General features: G+C 38.9%; 1 protein-coding gene across 1 annotated transcript in view; it reads left to right on the forward strand.

The window, feature by feature from the left end:
- The first annotated feature begins 287 nt into the window (after nt 1-287).
- Nucleotides 288-16,298, forward strand: part of SLC35F3 (solute carrier family 35 member F3) — a 162,077-nt gene continuing 146,066 nt past the window's right edge. Inside the window, exons 1-2 of the mRNA XM_077782116.1 lie at nt 288-619; nt 896-1,125. Of these exons, the coding sequence (XP_077638242.1) occupies nt 567-619; nt 896-1,125 (283 nt within the window). The 5' untranslated portion in view covers nt 288-566. The remainder of the gene's footprint in view (nt 620-895; nt 1,126-16,298) is intronic.

The following is a 16,298-nucleotide window of genomic DNA, read 5'->3' on the forward strand; positions in this document are numbered from 1 at the left end:
CCCCCGCCCCGGGAGGGTGAGGGTGAGGGAGAAGCCGCCCCGGGAGCCGCCCCCGCCCCGGGAGGGTGAGGCGAGGCCGCCCCGGGAGGGTGAGGGAGAAGCCGCCCCGGGAGCCGCCCCCGCCCCGGGAGGGTGAGGGAGAAGCCGCCCCGGGAGCCGCCCCCGCCCCGGGAGGGTGAGGCGAGGCCGCCCCGCCCGAGGGCCGCTTGTGGCGGCGGCGGGCCCGGGGGCTCCCCCTGCCGGCGGCCGGCGGGAACGCGCGGGGTGGGGGGCGCGGAGCGCGCCCTGCCCTGCCCGGCCCCCGCCGCCGGCGCTCCGCAGGCAGCGGCGGCTCGCAGGCGGCAGCGCTGGCCCGGCCGTCTCTGTTCCTCCATCCCTGCCTGCCTCTCTCCGTGACTGCCTCCCCCGCCGGGGCCAGCGCCAGCCCGGGGACCCTCTGCCACGGGGGCGCCGCCTTCCCCCGCTCGCTCCTTTCCTTCCTTTCCGCCTCCTACCCGGCCGGTGACAGCCGCCGGCTCGCCCCGCCGGGAAGCCTGGGCGCCCCCCAGCCATCGCTGCTGCTCCCCATGGGGATCCGGGAGTTCCCCAACGGCTCCGCGCGGGGCAAAGCCGCCACGCTGTGAGTACCGCGGGGCCGGGCGGGCGGGCGGGGGGACAGGGACACCCCACACCGCCCCACCTCACCTCCGCTCAGCTCGCCCTGGCCGGCGGCGCCGCCCGCTCCCGGGGGTCACTCAGGTGGAGGGCGGCGAGGAAAGTTGCGGGCGCCGCGGGCCCGGGCCGGCTCCCCTACCGGCGTGGGTCCCCCGCCCGCTGCCAACTTCGCCCGGGGCCGGCGGACGGCGGCGGCGCTGGCGGCGCGGCCCCGGGCTGACGCCCCTCTCCCGACCCGCAGCGGCATGCGGCGCTCCCCCGATGTCAGCCCCCGGCGGCTGTCCGACATCAGCCCGCAGCTGCGGCAGCTCAAGTACCTGGTGGTGGACGAGGCCATTAAAGAAGATCTGAAGTGGTCCCGCTCCGTGGAAGACCTCACCAGCGCGTCCGTGGGACTCACCTCCATCGAGGAGCGCATCCTCCGCATCACCGGCTACTACGGCTACCAGCCCTGGGCTGCCAGCTACAAACGTGAGTCCCCGGCACGGGCGGGCGTGGGGGGTTGCCGGGACGGGGGCGAGCGGGCGCAGCCTGGAACCGGCAGAGGGATGTGGGTTCGAGGGGCCGATCGCTTTACCGCTGGAACGAACCTCGCTCCGTGGAAGGAAGTGCTCTCACTCTCGGCGAAGAATTCTATGCCCGTGTTGCCTTAGTCCTTTGGCAGCGGCTGGTTCACGAGAGCGCGGTGCTAAGAATGATGACAGCTAAATTCTGCTAAGAAAATAGGTCAAATATTTGTCTTCATGTTACAGGCACACTTAGCGACGGTGATTACCGTGTGTTGACAGCTGTATAAAAGCCCCTGCACGCTTATGCACATACCATGGCCACAAGTAACACGTTATCAGTGTACGTTTCTGTTGTTTTAGGAGAAAATTTCTGTCAAATTTTCGCAGCATTTGAGCTGAATGATCTGTCTTTTCCTGTGTCGAGTGGCACTGTTTCTTCCGTGTACATACACTTGAGAAAGAAACTTCAAATGATAACCATATGAAGAGAAGTGTAGCTGTATTCCTTCACAGACATGATTTACAAAAGAAGCAGTACCTCGAGTTGTTTTAATATATCAACTAGTACTTTCTGTGTGTAATGCCCTATTTCTTGTCCATCTTTCATCATTTTAATGTCAATTGTATGCATTAAAAAGTTCTAGAATAGTTTACCAATTGATTGAAGTTACAACATTATTTTGGTTGTCTTAAGGTCGTTTGAAATATCACAGAGGGTTTTGTTGATAAAAGGATTCTTCTGTAACAGAAACCATTGCTTTGCTGGAAACACTGGCTCTGATAAAGTGGTTGTTTTCATATTGTACTTCCTTAAGTATTAAGTGCAAATGTTCTGAAATATTTACTACTGGATTATCTTTTTGGCAGTGTGCTTAATAATGGATGAATGATACAAGAATGCGTGGCACACAGTACTAGTTCAGTTTTTCTCTGAGGGAAAGCTGCTTCTGATTGCCTGAAAATAGGACTTTACTAATAAATATTCTAATACTTTCCTGTGAGAGCCTTTTTTTATTTTATCCTTTGATTGCAATTAAGACAGAAATATTAGATATTTGCTACTTTATGCACTAGGAGCAAGGTGTTTCTATAAGAGGAATTCTAGTGCCTGGATTGGGGCTGTTCTTGAGAGTAAAGCTTATTCAGGCCAGTTTTAGGGATCAGATCATATGTGAATGCCAGACTGAGTTGGATGTTAATGCTTCTCTCTGACAGAGTGACTAATAGTCTAGCTGAAGTCACACTGAGCTGCTATGGCTGAACCTTCTGAAATAATAAAGGTCATGCTGGCTCCTCAATTATAACCTATTTGTTGAAATTTATAACTCTGTCTGAAAAACTTAATAGCAAGCCTTAGCCTGCTATTCTAGTTACATTTTCTTTCCTAATTCGATCTGAATAACAAAATTACATACTTGAGTTGTAATGGTGGGGAATAAATATACAGAGTGTCTGAGTTTCATAAATGTATGTCTAAAAATAAAAAATAATTGGTTATGTGAATTTGTTGCAAATTTAAAATCTGAGTTACTAGGAACATAGAAGGACACATAGAAGAAAGGATATATCTCTACAGCATGGTTTAAGGAGAGCCATGTTGATCTACGTCAGCTGAATAGCTGACTGAATAGAGTATATAATCTAAAGTGAGAAGACAACCTTGTCCTAGCCTCTTTGAAACATCTTCAAATACTTCTTCAAGCTGGGCTGATGTCTAATTTTGGGATATGGACTTTCCTTGTGACATTGCAGTTAGAAAACTGCAAGGTTTCTATTTATTTATAAATAGAATTTTATTTGGCTCAAGTACTGCAAACAAATAGTTTTCATTAAGATCGAATTGCAACCTGGATACTTTTTGTCATCTTATTTTGCATCCTTGTAGACAATTGGATGCACTATGATTATAGTTATGGATGCATTAATAATGGACTTGCTTTGCAGAAAATAAGTCCATAATATGGTCTGATCTAGATTTATTTAGTCTATCTCTCTTGGTGACATTCTTTTTATTGTAACTAAATTGCCTGTAGGGCCAGAGCTACCTCTTTTGCACTACAGTGTATTCCTTTCGTACTTTATTTAGACTGTTTATATATATGTGGATGGATGGATATATAAAATTGTTTGAGAGATTCAGAAAGCTTTTGCTTATTTATAGGGAAACTACCCCTGATAATCTGAGATAGTGTTACCATGACCCCAACACTTACTTGGAGAACAATTTGAAACATATGGGGATGCCTCAAGGTTATGTAGTAACTCCAGTATTTAATATTCTTATAAATTCAGAAAGAGAGGAGGAAGAAGTGAAAATGTGCTTAAGACACAAACTGGCCTGGGTTGGACAGAATGAGAAAGGACTTGTAGCATTACCCTAGGGAGACCTGTCCTAGCCGGGTGACTCGCTGAAATGTCAGCACGTCATTCAGTTATCACAAACAGAAGCCTCACATTTCCTGAAAATGCTAAAATTACCTGCCAACTTTCACATTACATTGACTGGTAATTTTGGGACTGTACACAGCTCAGGGAAGACCTCTGCTGTTTGACTGCACTTGCAAACCAGATTTTAGGGACCAGAATAATGTAATGTCATTCCTGTGTGTTAGGATGCCTTCAGCAAATTTAATGAGATGCTGTAATTATGGTTATCTTCTCTCAAAAAAATATTACTAGACGCTCTGAGATGAGTGAGGAGAAAGAGTACAGGCAATCTGTAAAGACCCTCAAGAGTTTTTGCTGTTTACTTTAAAGAGGTTGAAACAAAGGAATTGGAAAGTACTGGCACATGTTGCTTAGGCAGGTAAAGAGTTTTTCTTCTTTCTGTGGTCATAAGAAAAAAGGTAGACAGGAAAAGAAGCTGAAAAGCCATCAATTAAAGCCCAAGAGAAAAAGAAATAATAGTGAAGAAAACATGTAATTTATTCTTGGATTTCAAGGATTTGTAATAGCAGTGATAAGATCTAGAATTGTGATAAAATGGGAAACGTGTTGGAGATAATATTAAACTTCATTATCCAGAATTTGAGTTAGGCTGTGAGGAGACTTTTCTTGAGGGTTTCTTGTGCTTCCCTCTATAGCATCTGCCAACCTTTAGAAAAAGAAGTGTTCCATGATCTAATCTGGTAGTTTTTGTTTTTCTGAATTCTTTGATTTCCAGGATTACTAATTATGTGGTTAACTGCTCTCCAGTCTAAATCAAATATTCATATGTGTCCCATGGGGAATATTTTGCAGAATGTGATTTGATTTTTCAAATATAAAGGCAGAGGGGAAGAAACAGATAAGACACAGTCAGATTGCAGAATCATACACTTATGCAGCTACAGATGTATCAGCTCAATATTTGTGAAATTCTCATTATAAGTAAGAGGTATGTTGACTTTCATTTTTTTCTTTTAGTTAGAACATAGCGATCAAAGGCTTTAATAAAAAAGCCCCCAAAACAATGCCATGAGATTTGCAGATTCCATTGACAGTTTTCTTTTTTGTAGATGAAGCTGTTGTTAGAGCTGTATTAGCACTGCTGCTCTCTCTTAAGAAGGTTATGTGAATTCTCATGATTTCTGCCTCTGGAAGCCTGGGACTTCAGTTGAAGAGCAGAGGCAAGTTTGGAGGTGAACAGCCATATTTTAAGTTTCCATTTCACAACACTGTCAGTTGGAATTAGTTTTCTAAATATTTTTTTGAAGTATAGTTCCATAGGAGCTTTTCTGTACTTGAGAAATACAGGTGTCACAAAACTCTTGGACTGTCCCCCTGGTCAGTATGGAAGACTAATCTATTTTAATGATTGTATAAATTAGCAAGGTGCTTGTTTCCACAGGAAATTATCACCTTTGCCAAACATTAATTTTTCTCTAACTAGGTCTATTTTCTGGTGATTCAATATCACAATGTGTCATTATGTGATTAGTATTTTAAATACATTCATGTGGGCTTGAGCCAGCTATCCCTATATTGCAGTCTTCTTCCTACAGATCACCTGCTTCTACTCCTTGTTTAAGATTAGGTCTTTCTTTTAAAGCAGGGACTTTTGTGTATCTTTAGTATGTGTTGATAAATACAGACTTGTTATGGACAAATCAAGATTGTATGGGCTTTGGCCTTCCTCTTCTATTCACTTAACATTCTTTGTGTGCTTACAGACGTTTCCATACCTGCAGAAAGAAGAGAATGGTATGTAGTTTGAACTCCTCTTAATTCTTTTTATTAGGAATTGACTGCTGTCTGTGGATGCGGCTTGTGAATGTACATTTCTCTGAGACTTCCACCTTGTGAATAATTCCAGCTTGTCCCAGTGATAACTTTTAAGAGACATGATGTTCAGGTGTAAGGGAAAGATTGTGTGCACTAAATGAAGTTCTCTGGCTTTGCTTCTTTCTGGTACTTTAAATATTAATTTTCATATTTTTAATGTTTCTTCATAGTTATTTCAGCAACAAAATAAACCATATAATTTTGATGCACAAAACTTCAATATAATACTCATCCAGTGCGTGGCACATTAGGTCTTGACCTGAATGTGGAATTTAAATGCTGTCACCAATAACGTACTGGAACACATTGGCAGAATAGCCTGAAGATTTGCTCAGAAAGCATAATTGTCTGAGTATGCCAATCACAGAATTATACCACAGAATCATTTGGGTAAGAAGGGACCTTAAAAGTCATCTAGTTTCAATCCTCCCTGCCACAGCCAGGGACACTTCTACTCGATCAGCTGGCTCAAATCCTAATCCAGGTTTGCCTTGAACACTTCCAGAGTTGGGGTGCTCCTCACTCCTCTGGGCAGACTGTTACCACTTATAGATTTTGACAGCTTTTCAAGGTAAGAGTTTGGTTTTGGTTTTAGCTAATTAAATGTATGAGCACTTGTAAATATTAGAGTATCAGTTATACAGCTAGAGACCAGTGTTTCCAACTGATCCCCAGTGTTCCTCCTTGTGATTTTCTTTTCATGCTCCATTGAATGCTGAAATTTCACAGTTACTAAAAGCAAATCCAGTGAGGATATGAATCAAGAGAAATCTGTGCAAATACCATTTTCATGTATTTGCATCTCAGGGAGAATTTGACTTACTTTTTGAGGTGATGTACTGCAGAAGTTCAAAGACATAAGTTGAAGACTATAATTTTCTCTGGGGAAAGTAATTTTCAGGCCAACTGTAAGTAATTAATTTAAACTGATTGCTTGCTTCCAATGCACAAATACTGAATTTATTAAGTTTATAACTAATGCAAGACTTGGTGGTATCATTCATGTTGCTGTTTCTGAGGTCAAATGATTATGTGAGAATCTTGCTTTTCGGGTGAAAACATGAAGTAACGTCCAGGTGCAAGTAACCTCGTGCTTGATGCAGCTACCCCAAGTTTCTCTTCACAGGGTCAATCTATAGGTCAATCGCCCTTCTACTACACCAAATCTCTAGGTCAGCACTGAAGCTTAGAAGATTAATAAAAATATGTGCTTTATATATATGTGTGTATGTATATATATATGTTTATTTTTTATATAGGCTTAGGGTGTCTGAGCCCTGATTTATTTTCTAGTCAATGCTCTTCTACTCTTCATTGTTAATACTAACATCAGTAATTTTTATGTTACCAAGAAAACCAAAGAAAACATGGGAACACCTATAGGCAAAAAAAAGAAATTGTGGTTAATTGCATTGCAGATTTAAAAGTTCTGTAGTGTCATTGTTTCAAATGTCAGTTGCAGCTCTCTGCCTCGGTAAACTATGTGGTGATACATGAACCAGGGATATTCCTGACTTATGTCCACATGACAGCTCACACAAAAATTTATTTCCTCATTATGTAGTAGCCACTATGACTGAGAAGAGCTGTCCCCAGAAATAGTCTCTTTAAGTATTTTGGAGACATAATCACAAGTCTGTATCCCAAATACTACAGGATGTATTTCTCTTTTGAAAGAGAACCTGTTGGGTCTCCTGGGTTTTAGCTCTCTGCGTGGTTTTGCAACTGAGAATGAGCACAATTTGGCCACCTGAGGCAGGCGAGAGTAGTACAGGTGCTGAATACTGAGCAGCTGCAAAGATACCAGGTGAACATTTAAAAAAAAAACCTTTCAGAATCTTCTTTTTCAAGACAATTCCAATAGAGAAGAAACATGTGGGTTCTTATGCTTTTGAAAATTGGTAAAACTTTTTTGGCTAGTAGACTTAGTAGAAAACTGGTTTCTGCTACAATATAGAGCTTAATTAATCACAAAATTTTAAGTCTTAAATTTCTTGCTGGCAAGCCAAGCAAATTCTCATTTAAACTGTCTTGCTAAACATTTTTGATTGTTAAATAAATATTTAGTAAATGATAAAGGTTTAGTGAATATTTAGTAACTTGTTTACTTAACACTTTTAATTGTGTAGTGTTAAGTAACCACCACTTTTAACTAGGCAGATGAATAAATATTTTGTGTTTTCTGTCTGGTTTTCATAGGGAAAAAACTAAAAATTACTGCCTGCAAAATGGGCCATCTTTTTTTTGTTTGTTTGTTGTTTAAACAAATTAATTCATTGCTTTCAGTTTTTTTTCAGTGCAGCTTTAATTACATGTCATCTTCAGCTATTTATGCAAAACAGTTAATGGGACAGCAATTAGGAGTCTGTTGATTTCTAGCATTCATTTTATACCCTAATGAATGTTTTCACTGAATGCTGCTGTGTTAGAAAATACCACTGAGGTTTTCACCATGCAAACCTACTGCTAAACTTAGTGGTACATCTTTGCAATGTCAGGGCTCATGTTAAAAATTTTGAAGAGTGTTACCTGGCATTTGAGAATCCTTCCACTGGAAAACTGCATTTATTTCTTTTTTTTTTTAATAGAAATGTGAACATGTTCACTAATCAATAATAATGGATTGTTGCTAAAAACACATACTACTCTGAATTGATACGGAATAATGAGGGAGCAAGTTAATTTTGAAAAAATAATTTGCAAACTATCAAGAATTATGGATAAATACTTACTTTTGGAACTATTTTTATTGCAGACCCTTCCTCAAGGTAAATTTATATAATAGTTCTGGAGTGTACTGTGTGATGGATCTTTGCAACTTTAAATAATGATTATTTTTAATAGAAACAATTAATTTAATGAGATAATAGTATTGAAATCAGACTACAAAGCCTATATTGGTAACATTCTCCTATGATACCAGACACTGCTGTGTTACTGAAACACAAAGCCACAAAAGGACAACAACCTGCAATGCTCATTAGCTTAATAGCTAATTTTACTAGATTCTAGCTCACGTCAGGGCTTTATTCAAGGTGAATTTTTGTGCCATAATCTCTCTTCCGTATAATGAGGTGTTTGTGTTTCATATTCCTTGTGTAAATCGCTGATAATTTCTGCCATTTACTTGAGATAAAATAAGCATCAAGAGAAAGAGAGAGATGGCAACAGGTATAGTTGAATCAGGAGATCCTTAAGATTCCTTCCAACCTACATTGTTCTATGATTCTACAGAAAAGTTATGTAAAGGCCACTTTGGCCCTTTGGCGAGCGCCATCCTTTGGAACGCGAAGGTGTAGTTCTGTCCCTCTTGCTGTTTTGGAAGCTGAAACCATAGACTTTCCACTGTTGCTTGTGAATGATGATTATTCTGATAACAGTAATAAAATGAGCACTTATGTTTGTAAAAATTTATGTGCAGGTCATGGTTCCTACCTGGGCAATAGCTTGGCTTCATGTGGTACATCTTGTTGTAGAAACCACTTCCCTCAGTATTTACGATTCCCTTCACTAGGCACATTTCTTTCATCCCTCAGTGCACCTTGGAAGAAAAAAAGATGCTGTTATTGTGTGGAAGACCATAGAGAAATATTTTCTTTATGAACCATTACATAAAGTAGTCCTTAGACAGAAGGGATGCAGCAGAGATATCCCAGGTTTCATTTTCTTCAGAATTTGAGAAGCTTGTTCTCTGCTCAGTCATCTCCCCTTATAAAAAGATGCATCTGAATGGTTGCAGACACCTCTGTTCTTCTTTGGAACTTGAGGGCCTAATAAGGTTCATTTTATTTACTAAATGTGCCTTGTTTTGTTTCCTATCATTTTGTTTCCATGAGTGTATCTGGCCAATATAGAAGTTTGGTTGTTAATTTTGAGAAAAGCTTTTCCAACAGTGTTGAAATTTAGGTAGCCTCACATTTAGGAAAATAACAGTGACATCACATAGCCGATAGAATATATTAACACAGCAAGCCAATTGTCTGAGGCAAGAAAATTTGAATATTTGAGCCTTTCCAGGATAAGGGAATGTAACTGGCTTCTAGTGAAATAATAAGGCCTTAATCTTGCAATTAAAGTTTCTTTTTGCTTTGCTATAACTACCCTCTGTCAAATAATTAGTGAAAAGTGCCTTATATGTCTAAAGGAAACAACTAGATTTTAATTTCTGAACACTGGTGCAGAGTCCTATTGATCCCATTGCAATATAAATATTGTGGCAGAGCTAATCCAATAGTGAAAACCCAAAGGGCTTTTTTCCCTTGACTCTTACATCAGAAATCCCATTAATTTGGTGGTTTTCCTTGCTATCTCTTCACACCCGCTAAGGTACAAAAATAGCATGGAAATTGACCTGCGTGTCCATTCTCCCAAGCTGAGCAGGCCAAGTCATTCCACCTTTAAGCTCACTGTTGTGCTGTTTGTAGCCCTGTGGCAGCCTGGGGGCTCTGCCTCATCCAGGATATTTTGCTTTGGCTTTGTCAGATCTGTGCAGTTGAGTGAACAGAGCACAGGTTTGTGCTCAGGTGGGAAGTGAAGCAAGGACCTGCACCTTCAGAGTTGATGAGCTTGTGTGAGGATGGTATTGGTGTATTCATGATCCTGTCCTGAAAGCCTGAAGTTGTCTTTCCATTTTCAAACAGTTACTGCTTTCCAGACAATCTGGTTCCTTGGATGTTCAGTAGAGATTTTTTGCTTGCAAAATTTTGTCCTAGTTGAAATATGCAGTGCCAGTATTAATATCAATGGTGCAGTGTTTGCACCGTGAAACAGGAAATACCACTTCATGGCTTTACGATTCTGTTGTCTCTCCTGCTCCCTTTATGCAACGTTTTTTTGAAACTTTAAGATTGATTTAGTTAACATGCAGCCATTTATTTTGAACAAGCAAAGATGGTAATCATGTTTACTTTTTAAACTTAGATGCTAGCTACTGCTTATGGTTTTGGTTAGCACTTTCCATGGAACAGAAATTACTGACAGAAACCATTCTTCCTTGTACTTCTGCTGAAATGATATTTTGCTGTATAGCATTTAGTGTTCTAGTGGCCTGGTAACTTCTCAGTTGTGGGTCCTTCTTCGCTTCATATTTATAATGAAAAGAAATATGTTTAGGTTTGATTATCAGAGGCTAGTTAAAGAGGAAAAATTACAAAATAATGTAAAGTTAGAAAAAGGCAGTCAAGAAACAAACTCCTTGAAGTCAATGGAGCCATGGAAAATGTCTTTAATTAAATCAGGAGATTTGATTTCTTTTAAGTTGAGCAAGAGGAGCAGAAAGGCTATTTTTTTTATAGATTTGACTTCCGGACAGTTCTACATCATGTGGTGTGACTAGAGGCCTCTTTTTCAGGACTTATATTTCAGCTTTCTTGCATACATTGCAAGTGTATTCCATTGGCCTGAATTCGTGAGCTCAAGTTTCATGCAAGCCAAAGATTATGCCTAGACAAGGTGAATTCTGGTGCATTCAGGAGTTCAAAAATTATTTAAGTTTTTTCAAGAGACATGAGAATGACAGATGGGTCTTGACTTGGAAATTAACATAAGCCCACATTCAATTATTATTGTAGGTATAGAGTGGGACTCCTACATACAGCCATATGAACTTTCTTCCAATAAGTCCTCTTTATCAGTCCAGGAAATGACATGAGTTGGAATGAAAACTAGGTTAACATGAAGGAATAGAGCTACTGTGTGCATGGCTTCAGGGATTTCAGGATATATGACTCTTGCCTGATTTCTCCAGCTTGCCAGCTTATCTTGAGAGAATATATGAAGAATGCACAAAGACACCTTAAATTGCTGCCTTCCCTTGGTTGTTGACTTGTAAAACTTAGGAAGATCCTCTTAGAGGGTGCAGCATGGAATTGGATCTCTGGTTCCATTCATAAAATTACTTCACAGTCTTTGGGAAGTATTATTTGATAAACAACTTATTTAATAAACAACTTCTGTATTTTGTTTTCTTGTTTCAAAGACAACTTTCTTTCAAACTTCACAGTTTAGTAATGTATTGTTTAATATCTGGAGGAAATTCCTTGTCTTTTGCAAATAGTGATTTTAAGAGGTAGAGGGCTGTATATGCGTTCTGACTTCACCCAGGGTGAGAAGTGGTTTTGTGTTTTATAATATTTCTCCAAATGGAAACAAAAATGAGAGGAAATCATAGAAGCATGAATGAGTAATTTCTTTGTAAAGAAATGCATGGACAAGAAACACATCTTGTACTGGGAACAATACTTTGTGCCTTCCGTGGCTGCTGTGTACGTAGTAAAAACTCCATCTCACTAGAAATCATTCTGGCAAACATTTATTTCTACAAAATGAAAAGATTTTTGCATTGCATGTTTATAGGAATCTTTGTGATTAATATTACTTTAAAATGATACTCATATACCAGGCAATGTTTTATCTCTGCATGTCAAATTATTTTGCACCCTACAATAACATTTCTCTAAAGGCACAATATCTCATGTCTATATAATGAAAATACACTGGAAGTGGTACTGAAACTAGAATCTTAAGAGTATAAGCCTAAACTCTCTTATTACTCTAGGTAGTTTTTGTTTTGTGATAAGCTTACTACAGGGAAATGCATCTCCAGTACAGCACTTTTTAATGTATTATTTAGTTCTGCACTGATAATAATGAGAGAATTAAAAAACCTTTTGGGATGAATCTCTGACTCCAACCAAGCCCATGGTACTTTTCTCAGTAACTTCAGTCAAGCCAGGTTTCAGCTACAAGGCTTAAGTCTTCAAGTTTGCCTTTCAAGCAGGGCTTCCTGCTCTATGTGCTGAACATTTGTTCCTAAGGCAACTGCATCCAATTACACCTACCCATACATGGTCTTTATTATATGTTCCTAAGCACTACTGGGGAGCTCAATTTAAATTATGGAATAATTATTTCTTTTAATAGATGTGCAATTTTAAATGTCTTTAAACTTGGTGTTTAGTTAGTACTTAATAGCTTGTCCCAACATCAGTAGAAAGCATCTACAGGAATTGAGGAGAAGACACTCTTTCTTCCCATTGCCTAGAAAACTGACTACCAGAGCCCAGATGCTGAAAGGAAAATGAATATATATACAATGGTTTACAGCTTTAGGTTAGGAGTAAAGGATTGAGGCTTCCAACAGGGTATGCTATAGAAGCACCAGCATAGGCAAACAGGTCTGTTATCAAAAGAAAATTTTGTATTGCCCTAAGCTCAACCTTATATTTTTACTAAATAATAAAACATAATTAATGTCTTTCCACATCAGATGAAAACAAACAATTTCCCTGTACTAAAGTGGGTATCACTGAATGAGTCTGAAGCCTTTTAAAACACTAAAAGAATGGCATTCTAGTTCATCATTTGTATAAGCAACAGTTTGGAAGCCAGTTAGTTTTTGAATGCCCTGCCTCAGTCAGGTAAGGAATAAGAACAGATACACCCAGAACTCCTTGCAAATGTAAACAAAGGACAGTATATGTTGGGATGGAATTACAATGTTTTTGGAGAAATTTGAAATGCTAGAGATAACAGAACGTTGTACATCCATTTTAGGTTTTTGGTTTTGTTACTGTTTTTGTTAAATTATCCCACCACAAAGCCATACATGTTATGGGAAGCATGTGGCTTGGAGAAACACTCTGGTAAAGTTTAAAATCTATCTAACAAAACCATTTGAGTTAGTTCATTAATCTCTTATGTCTTTATTTTCAAAGGCCAGAATTGTTCCATCTTCATGTTGGTAAAACTGATAGAAGCTAAGAGGAATTTTGCCTAACTGAAACCAGTAACTAATGGCGCAAAAGAATACTGCAGTCCTGGAGGGAATTGAGAGTTCTGGTCTGATCATGTAATAGATTTGTGAAAGGTGTGCAGTTTGGCAAGCTTGGATACTCTTAAATCTCCAGAGAGTCCCAGAGCATGCTCACCAAAGTATTTTTACAAACAAAATATACTGTACCACAAGGCTAGAGTTTCCTTTGCGATTAGAACTTGTTCTGCACTTTTCAAATGGAAGTGCAGAGTGACTGGATCTGGTCCCATCTACCAACTGAGAGCATTTGTGTTGCAACTATCTATTGATGTAAACATGTACACAAAATTCCCTTCCAGCCAAGAGCATTCCCCTAGTGAACGTCTAGTGAATTTTTGTTTCCTTCACTTTTTCCCCGTGTAATTAGACACTTCTTATTTTTGATCCTCCAATTATATGTAACAAAATGATCCTTCTTATTTGTGCTAGGTGAGAACAGCATGGGAATGAGGCAATGAAACTGCCTTTCTCTCTGAAGCAGTTCAAAGCAGGAAGAGATAAAACAATCTCAAATGTTGAGTTAATTAGGATCTTTAAACTCTTTTTTGGAGAGAGGTTTGTAGAACCTGCGCAAAGTTGCATACCCAGTTGTAGGAATTGTACCAGAGAAATAAGAGATCAAGAGGCATAAAATACCCTGGATATTAACTGCTCTGGATGAATTACTTGCATTGTAGAATAATTGGGCAGTACAACAAAATCGGCACCTTGCAGAAAGGCTTCTTCTACTTGAGATATATAACTCTTAGTTCAAGGTTAAAATAGTTGCACTGTAATCTGCTTTGTGTAACAGCAGCTGATTTTATTAAAAGATAAGTGGTTATATAGATCTCAGCTCAGTGTTGAAGCTGATCAATTTCACTGATGGATTTCAATAACCAACCTTGCAAGTCTAATCTTTCTTGAGTTTTTTGTTACTGGTAATTTATTTCCCAGTAGGCTGAATTATTGTTGTCTCATAAAGATGATTTCATTAAGTTTTTTTTAGTCTTAAAATTAGAGCAATTTTCAACCATTACATAATACAAATAATATAGGTCAAATAATTTTGCATTTGTAAGCTTTTGGAACTAACTAATGAATGAAATTTAAACATTATAATAGTTAATATAAGGTAACATTTCAGGCATGTCAGCATTGAAGAAGCATTTGGACAAGGCCAATAATAATATGCATCAACTTTTGGTCAGTCCTGAAGCTGGCAGTTGGATGAGATGATCATGATAGGTCCTGTCCAGCTGAATTTGTTCCATTTTTTCCTACTCATAATCTCTCATAATTTTTTAATTCTAATGTTGCACCATTAAAATATTAAGGACCTTATCCAGTTACCAAAATAACAGCTGAAAATACCCATGGGTGAAATTACAGAATCATGCATCTGCTTTGCAATTGAAAAGTAGATCTTTGGTGGTTTTATTCAGTTAAATAATAAGGAAGCTGTATTTCGTTGGAGTTACTGAGTTGTGAGGAAATGTTACTGCAACTATTTGATGCTTAAGTTTCAAGCCTGCAAAATTACAAATTATTAACTTAAGCTGTGTGGCTAAAATTATTTGTTTGTATATATTAGCTTTGAGAATGTTAATTTTTTTATATTACCCTAGGCAGTTGGTTTTAGCTAACAATGAATGTAAAATTGTTTTGAAAATACTAATTTAATATTTTCACATAATAAAATACCATTTTTATTTGTCTGTGCTATGTATAGCTATCCAGAAGATTGCATCTTTGCTCTCATATATAATTTCTAAGTAAATTTGTGTGTGAATAGACCAAATTTTTTTTTTGGTGCAAACATAAATAATTCCATGCACTGTCAAAATGCTTGAGTTCTCTTAGTAATTTTGTCCTTTTCAACATAATCACCGATCTATGCTTTAAGTTTTTTCAACAGGCTGATCTTGTCATTTTTTCAGAATGTAATATAATCCAAAGTAATTTGCATGTGCTGAGCAATTTAGCTTGACATGAAGGTCTGTCTATATGGAAAAATCCTTGTGACAGGGTTTCTTGCGATCATTTAAGACAAAACCTGTATAAATTAGTGTTTTGATGGATGTTTGACTTATTTCAGAAAAATATATTTCTTCAGGCAATAAATTTGAGAGAGCAATTAGACATTGTTACAACATGTTGAGACCTTAAGTCTTTGGTACCTTGTTTGCAGAAAGCACCATTTCCATAAGCATAAAATCCTCTTCAAACCAAATACATCATTCATTTTATTTAAATTGCTTCTGTGTTGACATTAATGAAATAAAGCGCTAATTAAGCAGTACAGGCTTATAGAATACAGCTTAAAATAAGCTTGGAAAAGACAAATAAAGGCAATTACCAGTTGCAGGGTTTGGGAGAAACAACATTAAATTTTCAGATTTCTCTCTGAAATGAAACTATGGTTCAAATGCCTGTGATCCCAAATGCAGCATGTGACAAGAAACTAGTCACCTTTTTTCTGGTGGTTTTGTATTGTTTGTTTGGTTGCTTTTTTTGTTTGTTATCTTTTGAGCTTTTTTGTTTGTTTGGGGTTTTTCCTATGTGTTCAGATTTAACTCTGGGTCAGGTGTTTGGAAAGAGATTTTGTTATGCACAACTAGTAGTAGTCTACAGACTTGTAGACTGTACAAGATTTATAGTCTTTTATGTAGAGCAGAACTCTTCTTGTTCTACATAAACATCACTTAAGGGACAGCCATCTTTAAGTAGCCACTATTAACCACACTTTATTTGCAAGTGATTAGCTGCAATTTGAACAAAGAGAGTGTGGGGAGAGGAAGAGAAATTAATCTCACCTGCAAGAGGTCTCTGTGGGAAGCTGTACTGTTGCTTTCTGTTCTCCACACAGGTCACTCTCATACTCAGGGCCCTCATCTTCTTCCTTTCTGCGCTCTCTACCCCATTTACTACTTAAATTGTCTTTTATCTCAACTACTGATTATTTTCTTTCCTCTCCTGTTTAGCTTTTTTGTCTGTCACAGTGAGATCTCTTTCATTTTCTAACAGCCAGCTGCACTTCCAGCTGGAGTACTGGTCATGTATAGATAAACACCAGACCG

Source organism: Lonchura striata, chromosome 3 (genome assembly GCF_046129695.1).
Source record: "Lonchura striata isolate bLonStr1 chromosome 3, bLonStr1.mat, whole genome shotgun sequence".
NCBI lineage: Eukaryota > Metazoa > Chordata > Aves > Passeriformes > Estrildidae > Lonchura > Lonchura striata.